This window comes from the organism of the source record quoted next, unplaced genomic scaffold (assembly GCF_019419815.1).
Source record: "Pyrus x bretschneideri cultivar Hongxiangsu unplaced genomic scaffold, Pyrus_bretschneideri_v1 Contig25, whole genome shotgun sequence".
Classification (NCBI taxonomy): Eukaryota; Viridiplantae; Streptophyta; class Magnoliopsida; order Rosales; family Rosaceae; genus Pyrus; species Pyrus x bretschneideri.
In genome coordinates this window covers 4,849,859-4,871,838 of record NW_025999557.1, presented here as the reverse complement: position 1 = coordinate 4,871,838, position 21,980 = coordinate 4,849,859, and the positions used below count along the sequence as shown (strand labels likewise).

Here is a 21,980-nt window from a genome sequence, read left to right as displayed (position 1 = left end):
AAGTTGGCTTCCTAACTCCACTGCACAAATCATCAACAAAACTCACAGAAACACCAAAACGAAGTGGATGACAGTGTTGTAGGTGTGAATGAAGAATACTAAGGCGCAAGGGAGACGAAGGAGGCTGAGGCCGCGAAGGAGACTGAGGCCGATGGTGGCGAAAAATCGGAATACTTAACATGAGCCACATGTTTTCTATCTCGAAAATCTGAGATTGCTTAAAACATAGAAAGAACATGAGAAAAACAACACAAAATTGCAGATACTGTCTTTGCCATGACAAGTGAACTCAGGCAGCTATTAAGCAAACACATCGGAAAAACCTAACCGCCTCGTAAAATCAGAAAAAAAACCAACCTAAGTATTCATCTTCTTCCAGTAATTCTCAACAACGGAGAAATTATACCCTGCATCTCCTGCAACGACTGTTGTATCCGAATTTCCTCCTCAACTGACCGTTTAAGGTTTCGGATATGGACCTTCAACGCTTCGGAAGCTTTAATGTCCTCAATCCTCGTCTCAAGAACCTTCTTTGTCAACCCCATCAACAACCCTGAGTAACTTGGCACTGTCAAGTGCTTCTGCAAGAACTTCAGCAGCAATTCCAGCTCCTCCGAATCCAAATTCAACGTGCATTTCAGCAGTTTATTCCTCGCCACCAATTCCTCCATCACCGCCACGACATTCTCCGGATTCTTGCTGCGCAAGACACACACCAGAGCATCCTTGTGCCTAAACTTCTTCAATAGCTTGTCATGCTCGGCCAATTTCACTTTCTTTGGCCTCATTACCACATAGTCCCGCTCGGACGGCTTCTCCCCTTGCCCTCTATGGAAATACCGAAAATTCGAAGGCCTTAAAACCCGAATCTGCGATTCCTCCATCACAGGTCCCAAACCCCCAGCATCCCCCAAGGCCTTCAACCTTTTCTCCCTCTTCTCATACTTCGAAAGCGGCCTATCTAGCTCCTCATCAGAACCACCCCCTGAGCCTTCCTTGTACTTCCTCCTCCCAGCATAGATCATCCCGTTCGAAGTTCCAATCACCCTCGTCATACAATCGGGCGAAAACCCTACCGACATTAGCGGCGCAGGGAACCGCATTGAGTGAGTGACCTTCATCTTTGCATAATCAAACACCTTCATGTAACCATCCAATGCCACACTCAAAATCCTATATTGCTGCGCCTCCTCCCCACTATCCTTTCCGATTTTCGCGACGCAAATCGAAGTCACAGTCTTATTGTGGCTCTCCATTGAATACACCATTTTCCCACCTGCCATCAAATCCCATATCTTCACAGAATCGCCGCCAGCCGTTGCAATTAATCCACCGGATGGCAAGAAAATCACGTCCTCCACCGGCTTTCCGTGATTCACCTCCATCACCGACCCCGAATCTCTAACCCTCACATCCCAAAGCTTCACCGTGTGATCATATGACCCAGTAACGAACATATCCGAACTGACCGGCGAGCAATCCCCGCACCGCACGTAGTCCTTGTGGCCGAGCAAGTCGGAAATCGGAGTCTCGCCAGCGACGTCCCAGTACTTGACAATGGCATCGTCGCCGCCGGAGACCAAATGGAGCTTGTCAGAAGCTGGGTATTTGACGAACCGAGCTGGGCGCGAGTGGGATTTAAGTTTCCGAAGCGGGTTTCGGGTTTTGACATCGAAGACCTGGACGAGGCCAGAGAGGTCGGCGGCGGCGACGAGGAGGCCATCGCAGCGGAATGAGGCTGAAGAAACGACGTCGCGGAAGGCGGAGATGGTGGCGGTGGGCGAGAATTGGTTTAGGGGGTTGTAGAGAGTGAGGGAGGCGGAGTGGGCGGCGGCGAAAGAGTGTGGGGCGTTGGGGGAGAAGGTGAGGGAGGTGATGGAGGAGATGAGGTCAGGGATTTGCTTGGTTTTGAAGGAGGACCAGTATTTGGATTCGGGGGTTTGTTTGGGGGTTCGGGGCTTAGGCTTGTGCTTGGGTTTCACAGGGAAGGTCTTGGAGATTTGTGGTTCCGCCATTGATGGAGCTCGAATTGGGGCTGAGCGCTTTTGGGGTCAGGGTTTTGCTGGTGTTAGGGTTTTGGCCTTGATGAGGAGATCGCGAAACGACGCCGTCTTATATATCTCTTTTTGAGAAATTTTATTTGAGCCCATTTGTTTTGTTTTTAACAAAAACATTAGTTCTCACAATTCCCACTTGTACCCTTAAATAATTGAAAAACACTTAAAATCCAACCCAATTAGTATACTGTCTAGTGATATATCTGTTACGGTGTATTAGTATTTTTCTTCATTTGTAAGTGAGAGGTCTTAAGTTTGATTTTTACCAGATAAAGTTCAAAACCAAATTATTATAGTTAGCACACTGTGTAAGGCTTAGACCACTTTTTTACCTTTACCGTAGACCCTTACTATAGAAAATACCGTATATATCTTGTTGGGTAGATAATCAATCGTCTTTTATATTCATAGTGAGTAGTTTGTTCATATCATACACGACATGATTGGATCTTATCATGTAAAAAAATCAGCCCATCTTTTCTGTATGGGTTTACGCGGTGGTTAGAACAAAGATACATTTTTTTTGTTTTTTTTTTTTTAATTCAAATGCGGGGACATATATTTGCAAGGAATTGGATCCCCTTCCGAGCAAATGGTGGGGATCCTTAGGACTCACTAACACAAACCGTTGGATTTTGATCTAACGGCTACAAACAAAGTCTCTTTAAAAGTTATAATAATTGTAGCTGTTAGATCAAAATTTAACAGTCCGTGTTAACGGTTCATGAGGATTCCCACCATTTCCTCATGAGGGGATCCAATTCCTATTTGCAAGGCCCAATCAATAGTATTCGGTCAGAAAGTATGACGGTGCTATCTAATCTTCTCAAGAGAGATTTTTCAATGTGATCGGCACACAGAGTGGTACATCACGTGTCACTATATAAATTGTGAGATATGTGTGTTAAAATGTTAATAACTTAAAAAATAAAATTTCTCACCACTTGCATAAAAATACGTGATATACCACTCGTGTTCCGGTCACATTGAAAAATTTCTCCTAGAGAAAGTCGATTCGCCCAACAAGAGTCAAGAATATCCCAGATATGATAAGCCTTACACAATCACATTCCTAATCATAATCATAAGTTGTAAAATCGTCTGAAGAACCGACGTTCAGAGAGAGAGCGGGAATGTAATATGAGGGCAAAGAGACTAATTTGGAGAACGAATATATTTCATTTAGTACTTTATAAATCTCTTGTGAGTGAGCGTGTGATTTATCAGCAGCCAAAAACTCATGAAACTCACCCTCTACCTCTATCAAGCTTCGCCCCGGATTCTTCTTCACACCCCTCTCTTTCATCATGCTCCTAACGATCCGTACATCGTCCCACCTTTTCGAATTAGCGCATAAATTTGCAAGCAGTACATAAATACCACTGTCTTCGGGATCCAATTCTAAGAGTCTCTCAGCAGAAAGCTTAGCCATCTCAACATTCCCATGAATTTTACATGCATTAAGAAGTGCACCCCAAGCAGACTCCCTTGGCTCCATTGGCATTTTGTTTATCAACTCGTAAGCTTCTTCGAGCAATCCAACTCTTCCAAGTAAATCTATCATACAAGCATAATGTTCCTTTTTCGGCTCGATCCCATGATCCCTAGCCATGCTTTCAAAATGCTCTTTGCCTTCAGAAACTAATCCACCATGACTGCAAGCAGACAAGACCGCCACAAATGTGATAGAATCCGGTTTCAGTCCCGTACTTTTCATTTGGTCGAACAGAGTAAGCGCTTGCTTCGCATGGCCGGTATATGCAGCAATCATGGTGTTCCAAGAAACCACATTTCTCTCTGGCATTTCGTTGAAGAGTTGTGCGGCCGAATTTATACCCCCACACTTGGCATACATGTCCATCAATGCGTTCCCCAGAATCACGCTGCGTAGAATACGCTTTTGATCGATATAGTAGTTGTGAATCCACTGACCCAAATACAGGCAGCCCAATTGACCACAAGCAGATAGAGCACACACTAAACTGTCCTCTGTTGGAACCATACCTGACTCCACCATGTCATAAAACAATTTCAACGCGTCATTTGGTCGATTATTCTGTGTATAACCAGCAATCATCGCATTCCAAGATACTACATTTCTTTCGGGCATGTCATCGAAAAACTTTCTTGCAGAGTCCAAGTCCCCACATTTTGCATATCCATTAACCATGCTAGTCCATGAAAATACATCCCTGACTTTCATGTTGTCAAAAGTCTCTTGAGCCGCAAGCAAACATCCGCATTTCACATACATATCCAACAAAACATTGAGCAAATTTAGGCTACAATTCACACTCTTCTTTTGTATGTATTCATGAACACTCTTTCCCATACCAATATCTCCCCTTTCGGAACACGCTGAAAGCACTGCAATCATAGTAACCTCATTCGGCTCGACATTACTCAACAACATCGAGCCGAACAATTCCATAGCCTCATCAGAACAATTACTTCCTGCATACCCATCAATCATCGCGGTCCAAGTAACAACATCCCTCGCAGAACTTTCATCAAACACTTTGCGTGCAAGACTTAGAAACCCACCCTCAGCATAATAATGCAGCAACCCATTTCGTACCAGCAAATCAGAATCAAAACCCATCTTCCAAATCACGCAATGAATCGAATCTCCCTCCAAAACTCTCCCAAACTGCCCGCACGCCTTGAGCGCAAAAACAAAACTTCGGCTGTCCATCTCCACACCTTCACGAACCATTCGACCGAAAAACGAAAACCCAATTGCTGGAATTTGAGCCTTTGAGTAGCCTCTGATCATTGTGTTCCACATATACGTATTGGGCTTTCCAATCTGGGTGAAAAGAAGACGCGCGTATCGAATGTCGCCTCCGTCGGCGAGAGCGCAGAAGGCTAAAACCCTGCTGACCGGAAAGGTGTGCGTGATGAGGCCGGTGGTAGTCATTTGAGCTTGAATTTGCTTCAGCTGGAGCATGGTGGTGCAGGATTCCATGATCTGCAGAGTTGGGTTTGTGATTATTACGTTGGTTTTGGAGTTCCATGTGGGTTTAATGGCGGAGGCTGACGAGAATTGTCTCAGAATTTGGAGCCTGTGAGTAGAAAGCAGAGAGTGGAAGTGGGACTTCATAACATGGCAAATTATTAGCTCAAATGTAGAGTTAAAAAGGATCCAATTCATTCATTTTATTTAGAATAATACTTCACAACCCAAAGAATGAATAAGTTTTTCCTTAAAATTGTCCGTTGCCGATTTATAGAATTTCGTGTTTATAACAAAAAATGTTTATATTATTACTACGCTATAAAGATCAACTCTGCAAAAAAAAAAAAAAAAATCAATTAAAATTAAGGTCGTTAGTCATCAAATTGTATAAAAACAGATGAACGGAATTAGTAGGAGCATTACGAACCATGTATGTATTTGTTACAATAGATTAACCAAATGACCTTAGGTTTAGTTCCTTTTTTGTAGAGGCGATTTTTACAGCGTGATTTATAAAATGAACTGTTTTGATTATAAGAAAAAACTCTGTCATTCGAATACGAAGAGTTTTGAGTAAGAGTTTCTACTCATCCTTGAATAGCCAAACATTGTCTTTTAATTTATTGGGTAGACAAACGTGGTAGTCACATTATTGTATTATTCAGTTTAAAATGAGTTCTCTACCACACATTTTTAATTTATTGGGTAGACAAACGTGGTAGTCACATTATTGTATTATTCAGTTTAAAATGAGTTCTCTGCCACGCATTTTTTTTTAACGAGTGACCGCCTAAAATTTAACAAAAGAAGAATCGGATTTTTTGTTCCCGCAATTTAGAAGATTGGATTTGCAATGAGATGTGAATGATTTTAATTTCTTCAGAAGCCAAAAACTTGTAGCTCAGGCGGTTAAAAACATTTGTCGATGCACGGAGGCCCGGCGTTCGATTGTCCCGCTCCCAATTTGCTTGTATCAACTATCAAGAGAACAATTACAAATCTATGAGGTTGTTCTGAAACACCACTCCCCAAAAGAGAACAAACACTTATGAAATGATTAAACGTAAGAAGAAGTTTATGTTACATAAATCACAGTGAAACAAAACTTAAACAATTTCCCTTCCCTATAAGCTCTCTCTATTTAGCTTCAAAAACTCTTGTTGTACATATATTACAATCGATGAACGGGAAACGAAGAATTCGGTCCCTAAACGTCGAAATCTCGAGCATTCTAAGATTGTGTACACTAGACGAGGCTTCAACTTCTGCAACGATAACATCCAAGTGAGAGCACGATGTAATGCGGGAACTGCGAAAGGATCGGGCCTCGGGAGAAATGTGGATTGTCACATTCACTGGTTGGAAAATACTGAAATCTGTGAGCTATATATATGCAAGTGAGTTTCGATCAAGATCAGGCTGCGGTCGACCACGAGTAGGCGTTGGTGGTCTTTGAATGTTGAGCTCCTGCTCAACAGAAAAGATACGAGAGTATGTGAGAGGCAACAGGGGAAATGATAAGGGAGTTTTCCATTAAAGGTATATACATATTAAACAACGCTACAGATGTGCTTACCTGCATCCATGCGTCGTCTATGACCCGTTCAGGAGATGTCTCCGGTGACTGAAGAGGAGGTGGCAAAGGATGGATTAATTTTGGAACCACAACCAAACCTCTGCCAACGACCAGTATAGCACCAGCATTGTTTGCCGTCCCTGCAAGAAAAGGCCATATGAGACTGCGAGCACTGCAACAATGAAAGAAACTTACAAAGATTTTGCTTACCGCAATAGTTGGTTGCAGAAAAAAGAGTGATCAACTGTCCCTGGGCAAATCTTTCAAATCCATCCATGACACATTCATGAGCTCTTACAATGAGTTGTAATTTGTTTCTCTTACAAAATTCTGTGACACGATCAGGCTGCAAGTAGCAAGAATATATTAGTACGGCGGTGCAAGTATGTATACCTTAAGACTTAAAATTATGCACATGAGAGGGTTCTCGAAAAAACAAGATTGTATAGGACTCAGTCAACACGCTGTTGGTATTCCAAAAAAAAATTGACATTGACGTAACGCCAAACTACAGTAATGGTGATTATTAGGTATAACAAACCTGCTCTCAGATCATCAAATGTACAGTTCGTTTGATGTTAAAGAACGCAGTTTCAATCGGTTGCCTATACTGTCGCTTGGACTACAGTTCTCAAAGTGTTGGGCTTTTCGGTAAATCACAAACGGCTATATCTTTCCTATTGTATGTGAACTGTCAAAATTGTTATAAATTTAACGTCATATTAGTGGCTCCTACTTTTTGTTTTTTGATAAGTGACCCCCACCTAAACCCTAACAGACACTTCTGTGCAGTATCAATGCCAGAAAGAGAAAAACAAAGTCATATTTAGACGAGTAATGCTCGAGTACAAATTCAGAAAAAGAACACAAAACTGCGTACCCCAAAGGTGACAAGACCAGGTCCTCTGGCATTTGGTCTCAAGCCCTCTACACTGTCGTTTTCTGTGGGATCAGACCTGTGTACATAGATGTCAATAGGATCATAAACATGAGCAATTATATTAACAGCAAACGAACAGATGAACTGAGCAAGAGTGTACCACAAAAGATCCATTAAAATTATAGAGCCAGCATCCATTGTAATGGGTCTTTCAAGCTTCTCTATCTGTTCTACAGAATTGATAGATCTCCCAATGCCTCCATGCATACAGATAATTTTCTTTTCAATCAGAGCAGCAAGTGGGAGATAGTTGAAAAGTTGATTGAACCGAGTCCATGCCCAGATTCCATCATTCTCGCCCTACATGCACACAAGTTACTATTAACTTTTATTATTCTCAAATCCAGAGAAAAGACTGCATCATGTCTGCATAATTAAAACCCGTACCATTCTCTCAACGCATTCAATACGAAAACCAAAGAGTGCATTGATATCAGCAGCTTCATGGTTTCCACGTATTAAGTGAACATTGTCAGGATACTCGATCTGCAAAAACAATCAGGGCATATGGTCAAATATAAAAGTGGGGAGTACAAAAAAAAAATATAAATTTGATTACTTAAAAGAAGAACTTGCCTTCAGTGCAAGGAGCAAAGTTATGGTCTCCAAGCTGTGCTGTCCTCGATCAACATAATCCCCCAAAAACAAGTCGTCGATATACCTGTAACAATAATTAGACTAGCTGAAAAGTCTGATTTATTCTTAGATTCATAGTTTATATGGGTGTCATCAGCCAAAAAGCTTCTGAAAAAACTCTTAACACTTCAAAAATTTATTAAGCGAAGAATTGGAGTAAATTCTTCATATGCGACTTTACTTCACCAGTAAATATCCGAGTCAAAGTTCTGGTGTAAACAAATTCCTTCTACAAGTATATTGACAGATATGGAATGTGCACAAATAGTCATCTTACGTTATGTCTCCCGCAGCAGATGGAAATCCATATTCATCAAATAAGCGCATTAAATCACCAAACTGTCCATGAAGATCGCCAAATACTTTAACAGGGGCTTTCAGCTGAAGAACTGTTTGCTCCTGCATAAATATCTGCTCAGCAGCATAACAAAGTTCTCCCACTTCATAAGAATCCAGGAAAAACTTCCTATTGACAGGGGGTTTCCAGTTTCGAGGCCTCAACAATGTAGATATAACCTGAAAGGTAATAGATAACCCAAAAAAAAAAAAAAAAAAAAAAAAAAACCTGTCAATTAACAATAACAAAAATTCCTTCCAGAAATAGTGTAAAAAGAGAGGAAAAAGATCAAATGTTAACTGATGCTTGCCTTCTTATGTAGCCCTTGTGGAGACTTCTGCCTGGTGTACTTTTTGTTGGGATGTGATAAGTCATTGTTCATTGGTATCGTTCGTCTGCTCTCATTTTCAAATTGATCCAAAGACAACTGTCTCACCATCCCACCCAAGTTGCCTACAGCCTCTTTGGCAACGACAACCTACAACAACAGCAAATTATAATTTATGCCACTTAAAGATGAAAATTTCCCTCAATTAGGTTTTGATGTAAAAGACATACAGCTCTGTGATGAAGACGAACATCTGCCTCGGTGTCACTACCATCAGACAATGTTTCTGCAACTTGTGAGTTATCATCTGAAACAGATGTTTCTTCAGAAGGAGTAGCAGATGCTGATTGCGCAGCTTGCCAAACAGCACTGGCTGCCTCAGCTTCGGCAGCAGAAGCCTCCCGGAGTTTCTCCATTGAATTTTTGTCCATGCTGCCAAAAATAATGATGTTTGGCACAAATTATAAGCACGTAGCTCAGTCAAAGCACTTGGTAGAGAGGGAAAAGAGGATATGGAATGATACCTCAAGCCAGTTGATGAGGTACTCTCAGGTTCACCATCAGAAGATGTTCCAAAAGTACTTGTGTTAGCATGAAACATTCTGGGACTGGATACAGTTGGGGATCTCTCAGATGTTAAAACAGGCAAATTACCTTCAGACTGAACTGATGAATTTTCTGCAACCAGGAAGTCATCTAACAGGATGTCTGTACAAGAAGATAAAACAAAAGATATATTAAAACATGATTGAACCACATAAGCAGAGGAAGGCTGCATCCATTATTCAATGACATTATTCATATTTTCATTTAGGTTCTAAATACCTCCCTTAAGACCACCATAAATATATATACGAAAACCAAGAGATGCAGCTGCGTGGCGAAAACGACGCATGAGCTCCAAAGAAGGATCATGGTCATTCTGTCCCTTTCCTGTGCGTGAGGAAGTCACAAGCCCATTTCTGTCTAACCAAACTCCAGCAGCAGTGTCCAATACTATCAAATAAGGAGAAAGGAACATAGAAACAAAAGGTATTAAGAAAACTTAATGAGCTTACATAATCATGGTAACAAATTTAGCAACCAAAACATTACCTGCAATAGCTGCTTCACCTTCTATACCACGACCTCCCCTAAGAGCACCTCCTGTAACATGTAATCTTGCACCAACAAAAACCTGATGACAGAATATGCCAATTAGGTGCTAAAATAAGGTTCGAACTCAAAAGGGTAAAGATAACTCAGAGATAGGCAGCTAGTTGAGCAGAAAATGCAAAATGCAATAGTACCACAAACATTGTATGATAATTATGGTTTCTACTGCCAATTATAAGTTCAGTAAACCATGTGCTTCACTTCAAAGAAAAAAGAAAAAAAAACATATAAAGTAATCATGCAACATACAAATGGGTAACTTTGCATGCCTAGTTTATATATTAGCACTTACCGCCGCATGTTCATATCTTGGTGAAGGGGATACACCAGGTGCAAGGGTCCACTCCCACTGACCATTCCTATGCATAAGCAGTCCATAAGCGTCTGCTAGAGGCTGTGGGAGCATAGATATGAGCAAATCAAACAAAATCAGATAACCCGTTTAGCTCAAAAGACCCCCAGTATAAATTGATAAAGGCAATATACAAGAATGATAGAGAGGTAGACTCAGATTCCACATACCGTTCCAGAAATATCTCTTCCACCACAAAGCAAAAACATACCATCTGAGCGAGCACTGGCTGTTGCATACCTGCAAAATAATCTTGGCTCAAAAAACAAAGTCCACCAAAACTTTCACAACATTTCACTTCTCGACATATGAATTTTTTACTCACATTCTAGCAGATGGTCTATCACCTTCTGGGTTCAGCCTAGCCCATGCATAAGGTTTTTGAGCAGTATCCAGAGCCCAAGCATCAGAAAGAACTCTTTTTCCTAAAAAAAATATATATATATTAAATAAAGACAGTAAACATCAAATGCTTCAAAAAGGCCCTGCATTTGACAACAGTGAAGTGTATGGATAGCAAACACTTAGGGTTTAGTGAATACACACACCATCATTTCCGCTGACGGTAACAAGATATCTTTGAGCAACTAAGTCCATTACATGGCCGTAGCGAGGCCCGGGTCCTTGTCCTTGTACAACCACTCTACGGACAGACAACAAAAACAAAAGTACAAATGTTTTGTACTGCAATTTTGAGCATTAATCAATAAACTCTCAAGTAGAACAAGCTCAGTTAAAGTCAGTTATACTCACCTGTGCCATTTAAATTTATCGTTGGTTAAGTCCAGCACGTAGAGATCATCTGTGGAATGCCCAGCAGGACCTATGCCGCCCTAAGCATAGAAATTCACACATATCAAGTTTAACACTCATTCAACCCAGTAAGAAGTGATTCATGAACTTTGAAACTATCAGAAACCCAGTTAAAGAGAACCTCTAAACTTATAATCCATCTCTAAACCCCAGTAAACACAAAAGACTCTAAATTTCGAATCATTCCTCGAAATGTATAACTCAATTCACCTGAAATACAACCATAGTGCCCACCGCAGCTGCCGCGTGAGCTGCCCTCGGAGAAGGTGGCTCACCTGCAGGCCTCATTCTGCAAGAATTGGAACAACCCCGAAAGCAGAAAAACAATCGGTAAGACTCCAATTCAATTCCAACAAGTTTTTTGAAATACGAAAACCAAAAATTAATAAAGCAATTAGAAAATACCTAGTCCATTTCCTGGTGAGAATATCATAGGAATGCACCGAATTGGTCACCCCAGCTAACCCTACATTCACAATCAATCAAACTCCAAACAAAAGCAAAATCCAGATTCGAATTGAAATAGTGAAGCAAACATCGAGGAGGGAGAGAAATTTTAACTGATGCCAGGGGCGGAGGAGGGGCCACCGCCTTCAATGGCGGTGGCACCACCGAAAAGGATGAGACGGGGGCCGTGGGTCTTGGTGGCAGCGACGGCGGTGAGGGTGTGAGCGCAGCGTGGACCAGGGGCGTCGTCGTCGCAATCCCAAAAGGTCTCGAGAGTACGATAGGTCGGAGCCGGGAACAGCCATGGCTTCGACCCCATCAAAACCCAAACCCGGAAGCAGGAGCACCACCACCAGCAACTAGCAGAGCCGTTTGATTTGATCTGCTGATTCCCTCTCTCTCTCTCTCTACTTTCTCAGCGGGGACGATGATAAAGCCTTGATCGCTGTTGGCTGAGATTGTGGTGCCTCTGGGGCCCGGCCTTCGGCTCCGGACGCTTTAATTTTCTTTATTTATTTTTTAAATTCTTTTAAATACATTTTAATGAAATTTAATTGAATAATCGTGGAGGTCGGTAGACTACAACGACGCTACGTAGTACAGTCAAAACAGGTGACTCAACTACGATCCAACTCTTAAATTGTTATTTTCGTATCATTTCGTGTCGAGTTAAAAAATGTTTAGCTCACTTAGGATTAGTAGATTATACAATAGAAATATCTAGTTTCGTGGTATAATCAATGCACGTATTATGTTGATATTTTCTACTTTTATGAGAAAGTCGTGGATACTCCGATAAGTCGAATTTAAAGAATATCTACACTTGTATAGGTGTAATTAAGTATTATACGATAACTTTCAGTAGTATGACAGTCTATTGATATTTCTCTCACTTGTAAATAAAAAGTCTAACGTTCGACTCTTATAAATGACAAACTGAATACCTAATTACGACGAACTCATACTGTCACATAGACCAAATATCGTCATTAGAACGAAGAAGAAAAGTATTACTACGTGTAAAGCGCTCTTTCTCCTTGAAGACTATTAAAAAGTTGACATAAATGCATAAGGAAGTTCAAATATGGAAAAAGAAGTAGCAAGTCAAATGGTGTGTTAACTCAGAATCTAACGATGCACAGCACAACATTTTTCACCTCCGTCAATGCCCGTCAGTCGACGCCACCGGTCAGGTCACTCAGACCGGCAAAATTTTCGGACACTAGGCAGGAAGAATGTACAAGTGGCCTACTTTTCGGTGAGGGAGAAGAAGCGCACTTCCGTAAGTTACAAGGTGCTTTGAGGGAAACAAACTCTGAACTTTTCTAGACCAATGTCATCATTAAACAGCAGTTCAACTAATCCGACAGATGATATAATACATACCAGAAACAAGACGATTATATTCCCGACAAGGAAGAAATTTAATAGAATGAATTGTGATCAGGGGCATGGATTCGGAAACCTTTCATGAACCTTGTTAATTTCCGCGATTACTTCTGGTGTGAGCTCAACCTTGCATCCATCTAGGACCTCCCGAAGTTGCCACGACTTGGTTGCTCCAAAAACAACACTTGCAACGAGGGAGCGACTCAAAACAAAGGCTGCCAAATGCAAAGAACGTAGATACTGAGTACAAGGTCGATGACTGTAAACAACTGCGATATGAACATAGTTTAAGGACAACCACATTGTATATGTCAAATCTACAAAAGATGTGTTAGCTCAAGCAATTAAAAGAACTACGGTTTTAATCCAACAATTGAGAGCCAGCAATCATTCTGAAATCAGTACATGGCTGTATGGTTTAAGCAACCAGGTCAAGAAAAAGGGAAGAGGAACGAGCAGATTCGGAACTTATCTACAAGTAATACTTCATTTATAATTACAGACGTTGTAATTAGCAACATCAATTCTCTGAACTCAAAACAACAGTTCTACATGGACAAGTACAAGGAGAAACCATGAGAGAGAGAGAGAGAGAGCAAACCTATTGCGAGAGATACTGGATGAAGACTGTACTTTTCTGCAATCTTAAAGTATTCCTGTGAACATAAAAGAACAGAACTGTAGGTATTCATGAACTGCTATGGCATATATGCAGAAACACCCACCATCTACGTATGATACGCTAAACAAAAGTAACATATCACCTAAAAGAGACTGCTGGGCATGCAAAGTCAGGCATAAATTTGAGATCGAAATAAAATTCAGAAAAAAGGTATGATTACAATATTCGTACCCAGATTTTTATATGAGTTTAAAAATGTGTTTTCGTTAACTTTCTTAAAATTTCTTTGAAACCCTGGACTCAGTAACCTATTAAAGTTAAATTGTTAAAAGAAGAACATATGTACCATGGCTGCTGCTCTTATGATGTGATTAGACAGGTTGTATCTGGATTCCCCTTCCGAATATTTCCCTGGCGAAGAAACATAACAGTTTCGTTCATACAAGATCACCACTTGAGAGTGCAGAAAACACCTACGTTCTAAAATATTAGAGGGAAAATTTTAGAACTGACCTCTAAAAACATTCAACCGAGCATCTGGTGGACCCCCATCAGGCGAAAAATACTTCCCAGAGAGTATACCCATTGCAAGGGGGCTATAAGCTAGTAAACTGATCCTAAAATATTGAATTGAACTTTCTCAAGAAATGGGCAAGGGCAGGTCAAAGTTCAAACAAATTTTCCCTATAGTTTCATGCATGATAAATAGTTTAGTTTTTACTGAAATCTAACCCTTGAATACCTCTCATGATGACAGCATTCAGCCAATCCAGAATCAAAAGTTCGGCAGAGCAAGCTGTATGCGTTCTATCAAATTAACAATAAGTCAAATTAGTCCAAAAACTGATGGAGCAATACAGTAACCATTTGAGTGAGAGTATGAATTCTATCAAATAAACAACCTGCAGAGACACAATCTTTGGACGGTAAGTGCTCCTTTCAGCCACCTGAACAAACTTCATGACACCATACGGTGTTTCATTACTAAGACCAACATATCTGATCTACAAAACAGAACTTTTCAATCATTATGCCATCACCATGTTCTCAAAACATTGCAATAAAGAGGAGAAAAACACCAACAGTATGAAACTAACCTTACCCGAATCAACGGCTCTCCCAAGAGCATCCAGCTGTTCCTCTATAGGAATCGAACAAAATTGTCTGGTTGGATCATATTCAGTTTCTCCAAACATGGGAACATAGCTACAAAAACAGTCATAACTCAGCTGAAAGTTTTACTAAACGCTCGGTGCACATTGAAGCACAAGTTTCTCCAAACCGCAGTGAAGTCAAGCAAACTTCTTTGTGAAGTACACATATACAGCTGGGGGCAAGAAAGAAACTTTGAACAATATCTAGCAATGGGATATCCAGAATTAAAATTAACTTGAATTTTCCACCAATTTCACAAACAACTGAAAAAAAAAAAAAAAGTCTACATACAAACCGATCGGGCCAATGAATCTGATAAAGATCAATGTAATCCGTCTGCAACCGCCTTAAACTGCATTTAATCATTACATATCCCATCACTAAGCAAGTCATAACACAAAGTGCTTAAGCAGAACTAAAATTATGAACTATATGCTTGATCAAACCTGCCGTCAATGGCGTCGGCGATATTCCTGGCATCCAAACACTTGGGGCCATCTCGAATCCAAGCCATCTGCCCAGACGGTCCCGTAACCTGCATCAACACAACGTTCCCACATCAAAAACCAAAAGAAATCTAACATAATAACACCATTGGCGTGAATTGTTAGAACCAGAGCTTTATCAAGTACCTTGGTGGCCAAAACGACGCTGTTTCGAGGGATTTTGCTCTCTCTAATCCAACGGCCGAGGTACTCCTCGCTCCTACCCTGAGTCTCTGCTCGCTGAACCACCGGGTACATTTCTGCCGAGTCGAAGAAGTTGATTCCGGCCTCGAGAGCTCCGCCGAGGAGCCGAAATGACTCCGGCAGCGAGTTTTGCTCGCCGAAAGTCATCGTCCCTGCGAAGAATGAGTCGGATTCTCAGTGGGAATGCAAGGGACAGTATTGGAAATGGAGAAGGGAGAGTTTGACGAACCCAAGCAGAGCTTTGAGACTGTTAGATTCGGTGCGAGGTTGACGAGCGGCACCGCCATTGCTTCCGCCGGAGAAGCTCCCTTGGAGTCTGTGAATTGCTAGAGGGGCGGCGGGGAACGAGAAAATGGAAGTGACGGATTTCGGCGGTTCTTACTTTGGATGAGCAAAATAAACGTGAAATTTTGGTAAAAATTAGAATTTATAAATTGACAGACACCAATTCTCTTGTTTGGATTCATAAATATAGAAATTTAGAATTTCCTCATGAAAAAAAAAACTTGGAATTTGGGACCTCCAAATCCCAAGTTTAAATTCCATGTAAATAGGTGTCATTTCTCAATTTCTATGATTGAGAGTTTAAAAATAACAAATTCCGTATTCAATTCCATTGTTCTTTTAGGTTAACCAAACAAGAAAATTTACAAATTCTAGAAAATAAAATCTCGTCATTTCAATTTCCGTCATTTTTAAATTCCTTAATAATCTTAAATTTCTTCATCCAAACATAGTGTTATACTTGTTTTGGTCGGGATTTCAGGGGGTGGGTTGATAAAACGTGGGCAATGCTATCCGTACACTAATTTTTAATTTTCATCTGCTCCTCTCAAATTTTTATTGTCAAATTAAATAAATTGAAAAAAAATTAGTAGTAAAAATCTATGTGCATAAAGTAAAAGTGGGTATGTAAATAATATAATCTTAAAAAAAATAGGTATGTGTCATTTAATACTACGATTCACTTGTAAATGAGAGGTTTTAAATTCGATTCTCGTCAATGGTGAATTTAAACCATATTATTGCTAACTCATTATCAGACTAAGCTTATCATCTCCCTTTTAATGAAGATAATATCGTTTGTTCAAAAAAAAAAAAAAAAAGTAAGTGAATAATACTATTATAAAAATATAGAGCTATTATTTTTAAAAAAACTAATAAAAATAAATTAAAAACTTTAAATTTTAACGATAAAGACAAAATAAAGAGTAAAATGAATAGTACCATAATTGACTTTTGAGTGTAAAAATATAATTTTTTTCGTTAAAATAAACAATATCAGTAGGTTTTTGTTAAAATTCCCATTATTTTTACACCACTGCATATTATACAATTTAGCATCTTCACACATGCTAGTATGCTCTCGTTTGGCAAGTGTTTTTAAACAACTAAAAAATATTTTTAAAATTAATTCTTAATAAAAATATAAATTAATCATGAAAAAAATACTTTAATGCTCCTTGTAGGAAAACTTTAAATGCTTTTAAAATTCAAAAATATTTTCTTTAAAAAAACTTCCAATTGTTTAAAAACATGTCAAACGAAAAAAATTAACTTTTCAAAATTATTATATAAACCTTAAAAGGCTATTGCCCTAAATTTTTTTTAAAAAAATTATTATTAACACTTTAAAAATCTCATTTTAAACTTCAAATTTTTTATAATTAGAAAAAAACAAAAAAACTTGTAACGCTCTCAAAAATCCAATTACACATTGGGCAATTCTCAATTGCACCAATAGTACGCTTTTTTCAGAAAACCAAGAATACTCACAAATTAAATTGTTAAAATTGAACCCGCACCTAAATACAATATAATTCCGCTCTAAAACACAAAAAGTTGCAACCTTTTCCAGATACCAAACAAGACTATAATAAATCTGTATTAAGCCTGAAATTTCCCAAAATTTTACAACCCATTAAATTCCAGATTACAACAATACAACCCTAAAATTCTTGTGAGGCGGATCCAATTTCGCCTTTCCCTTTCACAACCTTCTTCGGCAGCAGATTCTGATGGATGTTGGGCATAACACCGCCGTTTGCGATCGTGACAGCTCCCAAAAGCTTGCTCAGCTCCTCGTCGTTTCGCACAGCCAGCTGAATGTGCCTCGGGACAATTCGGTTCTTCTTGTTGTCTCTGGCTGCATTTCCAGCAAGCTCAAGCACCTGTAAATCCAATCGAACCAAATCGTTTCAGTGCAATTCTGGCATTTTCTTAAAAGCCAAACAGCAACTTGAAGCAGAAAATGAACATAAGCTTAACAGTAAATTATCGAGTCCAATCAAAAGTCATTCACGATGAAAACAATTCAAAATGTAACTCGAATCAGAAGCCGAATTCAATTCCAGATTTTTCTCAGTAGCCAAACAGCACCAAGCGTCTAAAATCAGATAAACAACACAAAGCGCAGCAAGAAATTGTTAAAATTTTCGAACTTATGAAAGTCGAGTCCAATCAAAAGCCATTTTCAATGAGAACGATTCAAAATATAAAAAATCGCATTACAAACATTACTCGATTCAGCATTTTCACGGAAGACAAACAGCACCTAGAATCGGAAAATGAAAAGAGAAACGAACAATCGAAATGAAGCTGATTAGAGCACAAACCTCAGCAGCGAGATACTCGAGGACGGCGGAGAGGTAGACGGGGGCGCCAGCGCCGACACGCTCGGCGTACTTGCCGGCCTTGAGGAACCGAGCGATACGACCGACGGGAAACTGGAGGCCGGCCTTGGAAGATCGGGAGACGGATTTGGAAGCCTTGGGCTTGCCTCTGCCGCCCTTGGAGGTCGGAGAACTCATATCGAATTTTGAAATTCGGACCGGAATCTGCAACCCTAGCGGCGAAAAATCGAGAGGCAAAGCGACGGTGCGATCGGCGTGGGGCTTGAAGGTGTGTGATACTTTGAAGGGTTTGGGGAAGGGCGTGGGTTTATGTAAGAGCGAGTGCTGTGTTTTGATTGGCTGATGAGGTTCGGCGCGGATCGCCAGCGTGGAAATTTGATTTTTGGCGGAATTGGAAAAAGAGGGAAAATTTTTAGGACGAGGGAAACTTGGAAGGTGCGTCGATGGCTCAAAGTTTCGAAACTGTTCCTCCAAAACGGTGAGCTTTGGTTTGCTTTGAGAAACCCATTGTATTTGTGCTAGGCCCATGTAAAACCCCATCACGCTGGCCTGGCCACTTTTACTAACCCAGTCTGAGTTTTGCTCACCTGCACATTTTCTTGCATGAGTCATTTTTCTTCTACTTGAAGGGCGCATTTGTTTGTCCGTACTAGTTTTATTGCAAGAGTCTTTTCCCAAAAAAAAAAAAAAAAAAAAACATGTTTATTTGCCTGCATTAAGCTTTATTGGATTGGACTGGCTTAGCGAGGATTACAATTTTGTGTTTGGTGCAAGCAAGAAGTGACTTTAATGAGACTAAGTCGAACTTGTCTCGACTAAATGCTTCATTTGGTGGTCTTAGTGAGACCCCCGAAAAATAGAGGATTGCTAATCCTGTCTCCAACACATGCATTGTTTGCACGCCTACATCGTCTCCAACTACAACTCCCCACCCATATCAAGATTTAAAACTCAACTACGGTAACAAGTCCAATGAAACTAGAGAGGCTCTTGAATTTCCGATATTAGAGGAAACAACTAGCAGGCATTCTGGTGAAGGAACATGGAGGAAGTCGGGGATCAAAATCGTTCTAAATAAGTAAACACGTCATTACTCATCAGAGTGAGATTACTTCAAGGTATATAAAAAGGATAGAAATAGAACAAAGACGTGTCAATTAAAGCAAAAAATTCAGTTCATTTAAAGTGCTAGTAATCTTGATTCTCATAGTATACATGGGTTGAAGAAACCATTCAAACTCATCACCATTCTCATCCACGTGTTAAAAACACATTGACGGAGCTAGCTTAGGCTCAGCGGGGGTGGATGCCCCACTCAATTAGTATTAACTCTGCGATGCACTATTGTCATCGTTGGAAGAGCATATTTGGCCGTAAAATTTATGTTGAGAAATTAGATGGGAGATCAATGGATAAATTATAACATGATTATGTTTTTATAGAGAGAGAGAGATTTGATGGTATTAGTAATGAAGTTGTCATTCAACGTTTGAAAACATGAAACATGTCGAGGGCTATTGTAATAAGTTGTATAAGTGTTTTGTTGAGTACATTCTTGAACTTTTTAATTTGTGACTTTGTTATTAGAGGATGCCCACATTCGTGTAGATCTCTAGTTTCATCCTTGTACAAACATCAGAAAATTAACACAAATATATACACATTGATCACATAATGTAACAAGAAATTCGACAATCACAATGTCACTAAAAAACCTAATTATATCTGCAATGTGACGCTATTTTAAGTCAATCACACATTTATTATTGTGTTATCGATACAAAATACCATCACATTGACGTTTCAATTACAACGTAAGTTTAGCTCCGTGATAGGCGTTTATTTCCCGGCTCAGCTCGCTCTTTTTCATGACACAAGGGTTGAAAAAGAGCAGGGTGGTTCTTGAAGTCGAAACGGTCCAAATTGGTGGGAACAATTCCCTCCAAGCTCTTCACATTGGCTCGAGCCCCATGAGCAACCAGCAACAGAGCCACCTGCACATGCCCCGCCTCTGCCGCGCAGTGCAGCGGCGTGTAGCCAGCATCGTCCACGGCATCCACCAGAGCACCATGATTAAGCAACACCTTCACACATTCGATCCTCCCTTTGAACGCCGCCCTGTGCAAAGGGGTCCAGCCATTCTGGTCCCTCCCGTTCACCTCTGCCCCTTCCGCAAGGCAACTCTTTATCCCGTGAGCGTCGTCCAACCTTGCCGCCCGGTTCAGGACGTCGTCGTATCGCAGGAAACCCAGCAGGCTCGTGTGCCCGTTCGCGGCGGCGAGATCGAAAGCCGTCCTTCCGTCTTTGGTGACGGCGTATTTCACATTGGAGCAATTTAACAGACACTTTGCGGCCCCCAAATGCCCCTTCTCCGCCGCCCAGTGAAGCGGACTCCGACCTCTAGAGTCCATAACCTCCGCATTGCCTCCGACAGAAATACAAAACTTCAACATCTCGACGTGGCCGTGAGCGGCCGCGATATGAATCGGAGTTCGACCTTCCTTGTCAACCAAATTCACGTCAATTCCATCAAGAGTCTTGTACAAAATCTCAAACAAATCGACCGGGTTCATCGCCGCCGCGTCGTGCAAGACCTCGTCTGCTGAATTACCAATTTCACAGCCGGAGGCGATCAGAACCTTCACAATATCAATGTTTCCGGACCGAACACCGAGAGATAGCAAAGACCCGGAATCCGAATCTCTCTGATTCACAACCGCACCGGCGTCAATCAGGTCAGAGACCAAATTAGCATTCCCGGAAGCTATGGCGGGACCGAGCAACGCCGTGAGCTCAGCCCCAGAGCACCCAGAAATCGCCTTGTTAAAAAACGAATCGAATTCCGAGATCCGGGTGAGCTGAGAAATCAGAAATTCAACCACGTGCGGACCCACAAACGAGATGGGTATAGTAGCGTCCCGGAAAACGTGAGGCCCGGGCCGGCGGAACAGGCGGCGGAGATGCTCCTGGTCGGCTTTCCCTGTGGGGAGCATGGAGGCCTGGACGTTGATGACGTCATGAGGGTTGGTTGTGAGGGAGAGCGGGGGCTCATCAGACGGCTGAGAGAGGAGGAGGGTGTAGGAGGAGGAAGAGAGCGGCGGGATTATGGAGAGGGGGTGAGTGAAGGAAAAGAGAGATGGGTTAGTGGTGGTGAGAGAGACGGCGACGGACATGGTATGCATGAGGTTGCTCAGCCGGAAGGTTGTGCTGCACTTTTGGTCTCGCTTGAAGTTGAGCTCCACTTCCTTCACGTCTGGCTTCACCAGCCTGTCCATGGCGAAACTGAAACTGGAAATTTTCCGGGAAAGTGATTTTCTCGGGAAAATTCGGTGTTGGGGTTTTGGATATCTGATGAAAATGGTGATTGGTTTGGTTGTTTGATCTTTTTCTTCCTCCCTTATGTCCTTTTCATGCAAAAGTTGTAATATTATTATTTTTTTTATTATTTATTATTTTTTTGAGTGTGTAAATTCAATTTTTTATTGGATAAGCTATTAAGTAATCAAGTGGTTTAATGGTGTGGACTTTGACAACGAAAGAGTGGCTGTTGGCTTGTTTGAATATGGAACTTTGAAGTTTGAGACCTAAACTTCTTATTTTTTTCAAAAATTTAAGTAAGATGATATGAAGCTTGGCACGTGATCGTGTTTAGTTAATTTAGAGAAAAACTTACATACAATCGAAATATCATTGTATCAGTATCTTAATTTAATCACGTATTATTGTATGAAAAAGAGATTTAAAATACTTAATGTTGTTGGATTTTAGATACTATTGAAGTGTCATCCCAATCTGTTGAAAGTTCTTCTAGAGAGATTGATGCAAGAGTTGAAAGTTCAACTGGGATGACCCAATGAGGTAGGTTTCGTAGCAGGCTCCATGTTTTGATAAT

At 40.7% G+C, this 21,980-nt stretch overlaps 6 protein-coding genes across 6 annotated transcripts; all 6 read right to left on the bottom strand.

Moving 5' to 3' along the window:
• Positions 1-191: 191 nt before the first annotated feature.
• Positions 192-2,102, bottom strand: LOC125478622 (protein SLOW WALKER 1-like). The gene has a single exon (XM_048586983.1). It carries the CDS (start codon positions 2,013-2,015, stop codon positions 366-368), a length of 1,650 nt encoding a protein of 549 aa, XP_048442940.1. The 5' UTR covers positions 2,016-2,102; the 3' UTR covers positions 192-365.
• An 881-nt stretch (positions 2,103-2,983) lies between these two features.
• Positions 2,984-5,192, bottom strand: LOC103938794 (pentatricopeptide repeat-containing protein At2g22410, mitochondrial-like). Its single transcript, XM_009348840.3, has one exon. The coding sequence runs from the start codon at positions 5,158-5,160 to the stop codon at positions 3,130-3,132; it is 2,031 nt and encodes a 676-aa protein (XP_009347115.2). The 5' UTR covers positions 5,161-5,192; the 3' UTR covers positions 2,984-3,129.
• An 832-nt stretch (positions 5,193-6,024) lies between these two features.
• LOC103938786 (serine/threonine-protein phosphatase BSL1) lies at positions 6,025-12,091 on the bottom strand. Its single transcript, XM_009348829.3, has 21 exons — positions 11,715-12,091; positions 11,559-11,619; positions 11,364-11,442; positions 11,094-11,173; positions 10,889-10,983; positions 10,666-10,765; positions 10,511-10,580; positions 10,281-10,382; positions 9,929-10,010; positions 9,659-9,829; positions 9,358-9,541; positions 9,064-9,265; positions 8,816-8,983; positions 8,446-8,684; positions 8,109-8,193; positions 7,920-8,018; positions 7,633-7,832; positions 7,473-7,548; positions 6,803-6,938; positions 6,593-6,732; positions 6,025-6,483 (listed from the first exon to the last, which is right to left on the bottom strand). Exons 1-21 carry the CDS (start codon positions 11,917-11,919, stop codon positions 6,400-6,402), a joined length of 2,658 nt encoding a protein of 885 aa, XP_009347104.2. The 5' UTR covers positions 11,920-12,091; the 3' UTR covers positions 6,025-6,399.
• Positions 12,092-12,610: 519 nt separating this feature from the next.
• LOC103938787 (protein tas) lies at positions 12,611-15,830 on the bottom strand. Its single transcript, XM_048586781.1, has 11 exons — positions 15,685-15,830; positions 15,399-15,607; positions 15,213-15,301; positions 15,062-15,118; positions 14,709-14,817; positions 14,514-14,615; positions 14,354-14,418; positions 14,125-14,228; positions 13,958-14,022; positions 13,591-13,645; positions 12,611-13,258 (listed from the first exon to the last, which is right to left on the bottom strand). The coding sequence occupies exons 1-11, from the start codon at positions 15,740-15,742 to the stop codon at positions 13,044-13,046; spliced, it is 1,128 nt and encodes a 375-aa protein (XP_048442738.1). The 5' UTR covers positions 15,743-15,830; the 3' UTR covers positions 12,611-13,043.
• A 1,484-nt stretch (positions 15,831-17,314) lies between these two features.
• Positions 17,315-18,374, bottom strand: LOC103938788 (histone H2AX). Its single transcript, XM_009348833.3, has 2 exons — positions 18,071-18,374; positions 17,315-17,626 (listed from the first exon to the last, which is right to left on the bottom strand). Exons 1-2 carry the CDS (start codon positions 18,263-18,265, stop codon positions 17,405-17,407), a joined length of 417 nt encoding a protein of 138 aa, XP_009347108.2. The 5' UTR covers positions 18,266-18,374; the 3' UTR covers positions 17,315-17,404.
• Positions 18,375-19,873: 1,499 nt separating this feature from the next.
• On the bottom strand, positions 19,874-21,378 carry LOC125478655 (protein VAPYRIN-LIKE-like). The gene has a single exon (XM_048587051.1). It carries the CDS (start codon positions 21,361-21,363, stop codon positions 19,909-19,911), a length of 1,455 nt encoding a protein of 484 aa, XP_048443008.1. The 5' UTR covers positions 21,364-21,378; the 3' UTR covers positions 19,874-19,908.
• Between the last annotated feature and the right edge of the window lie 602 nt (positions 21,379-21,980).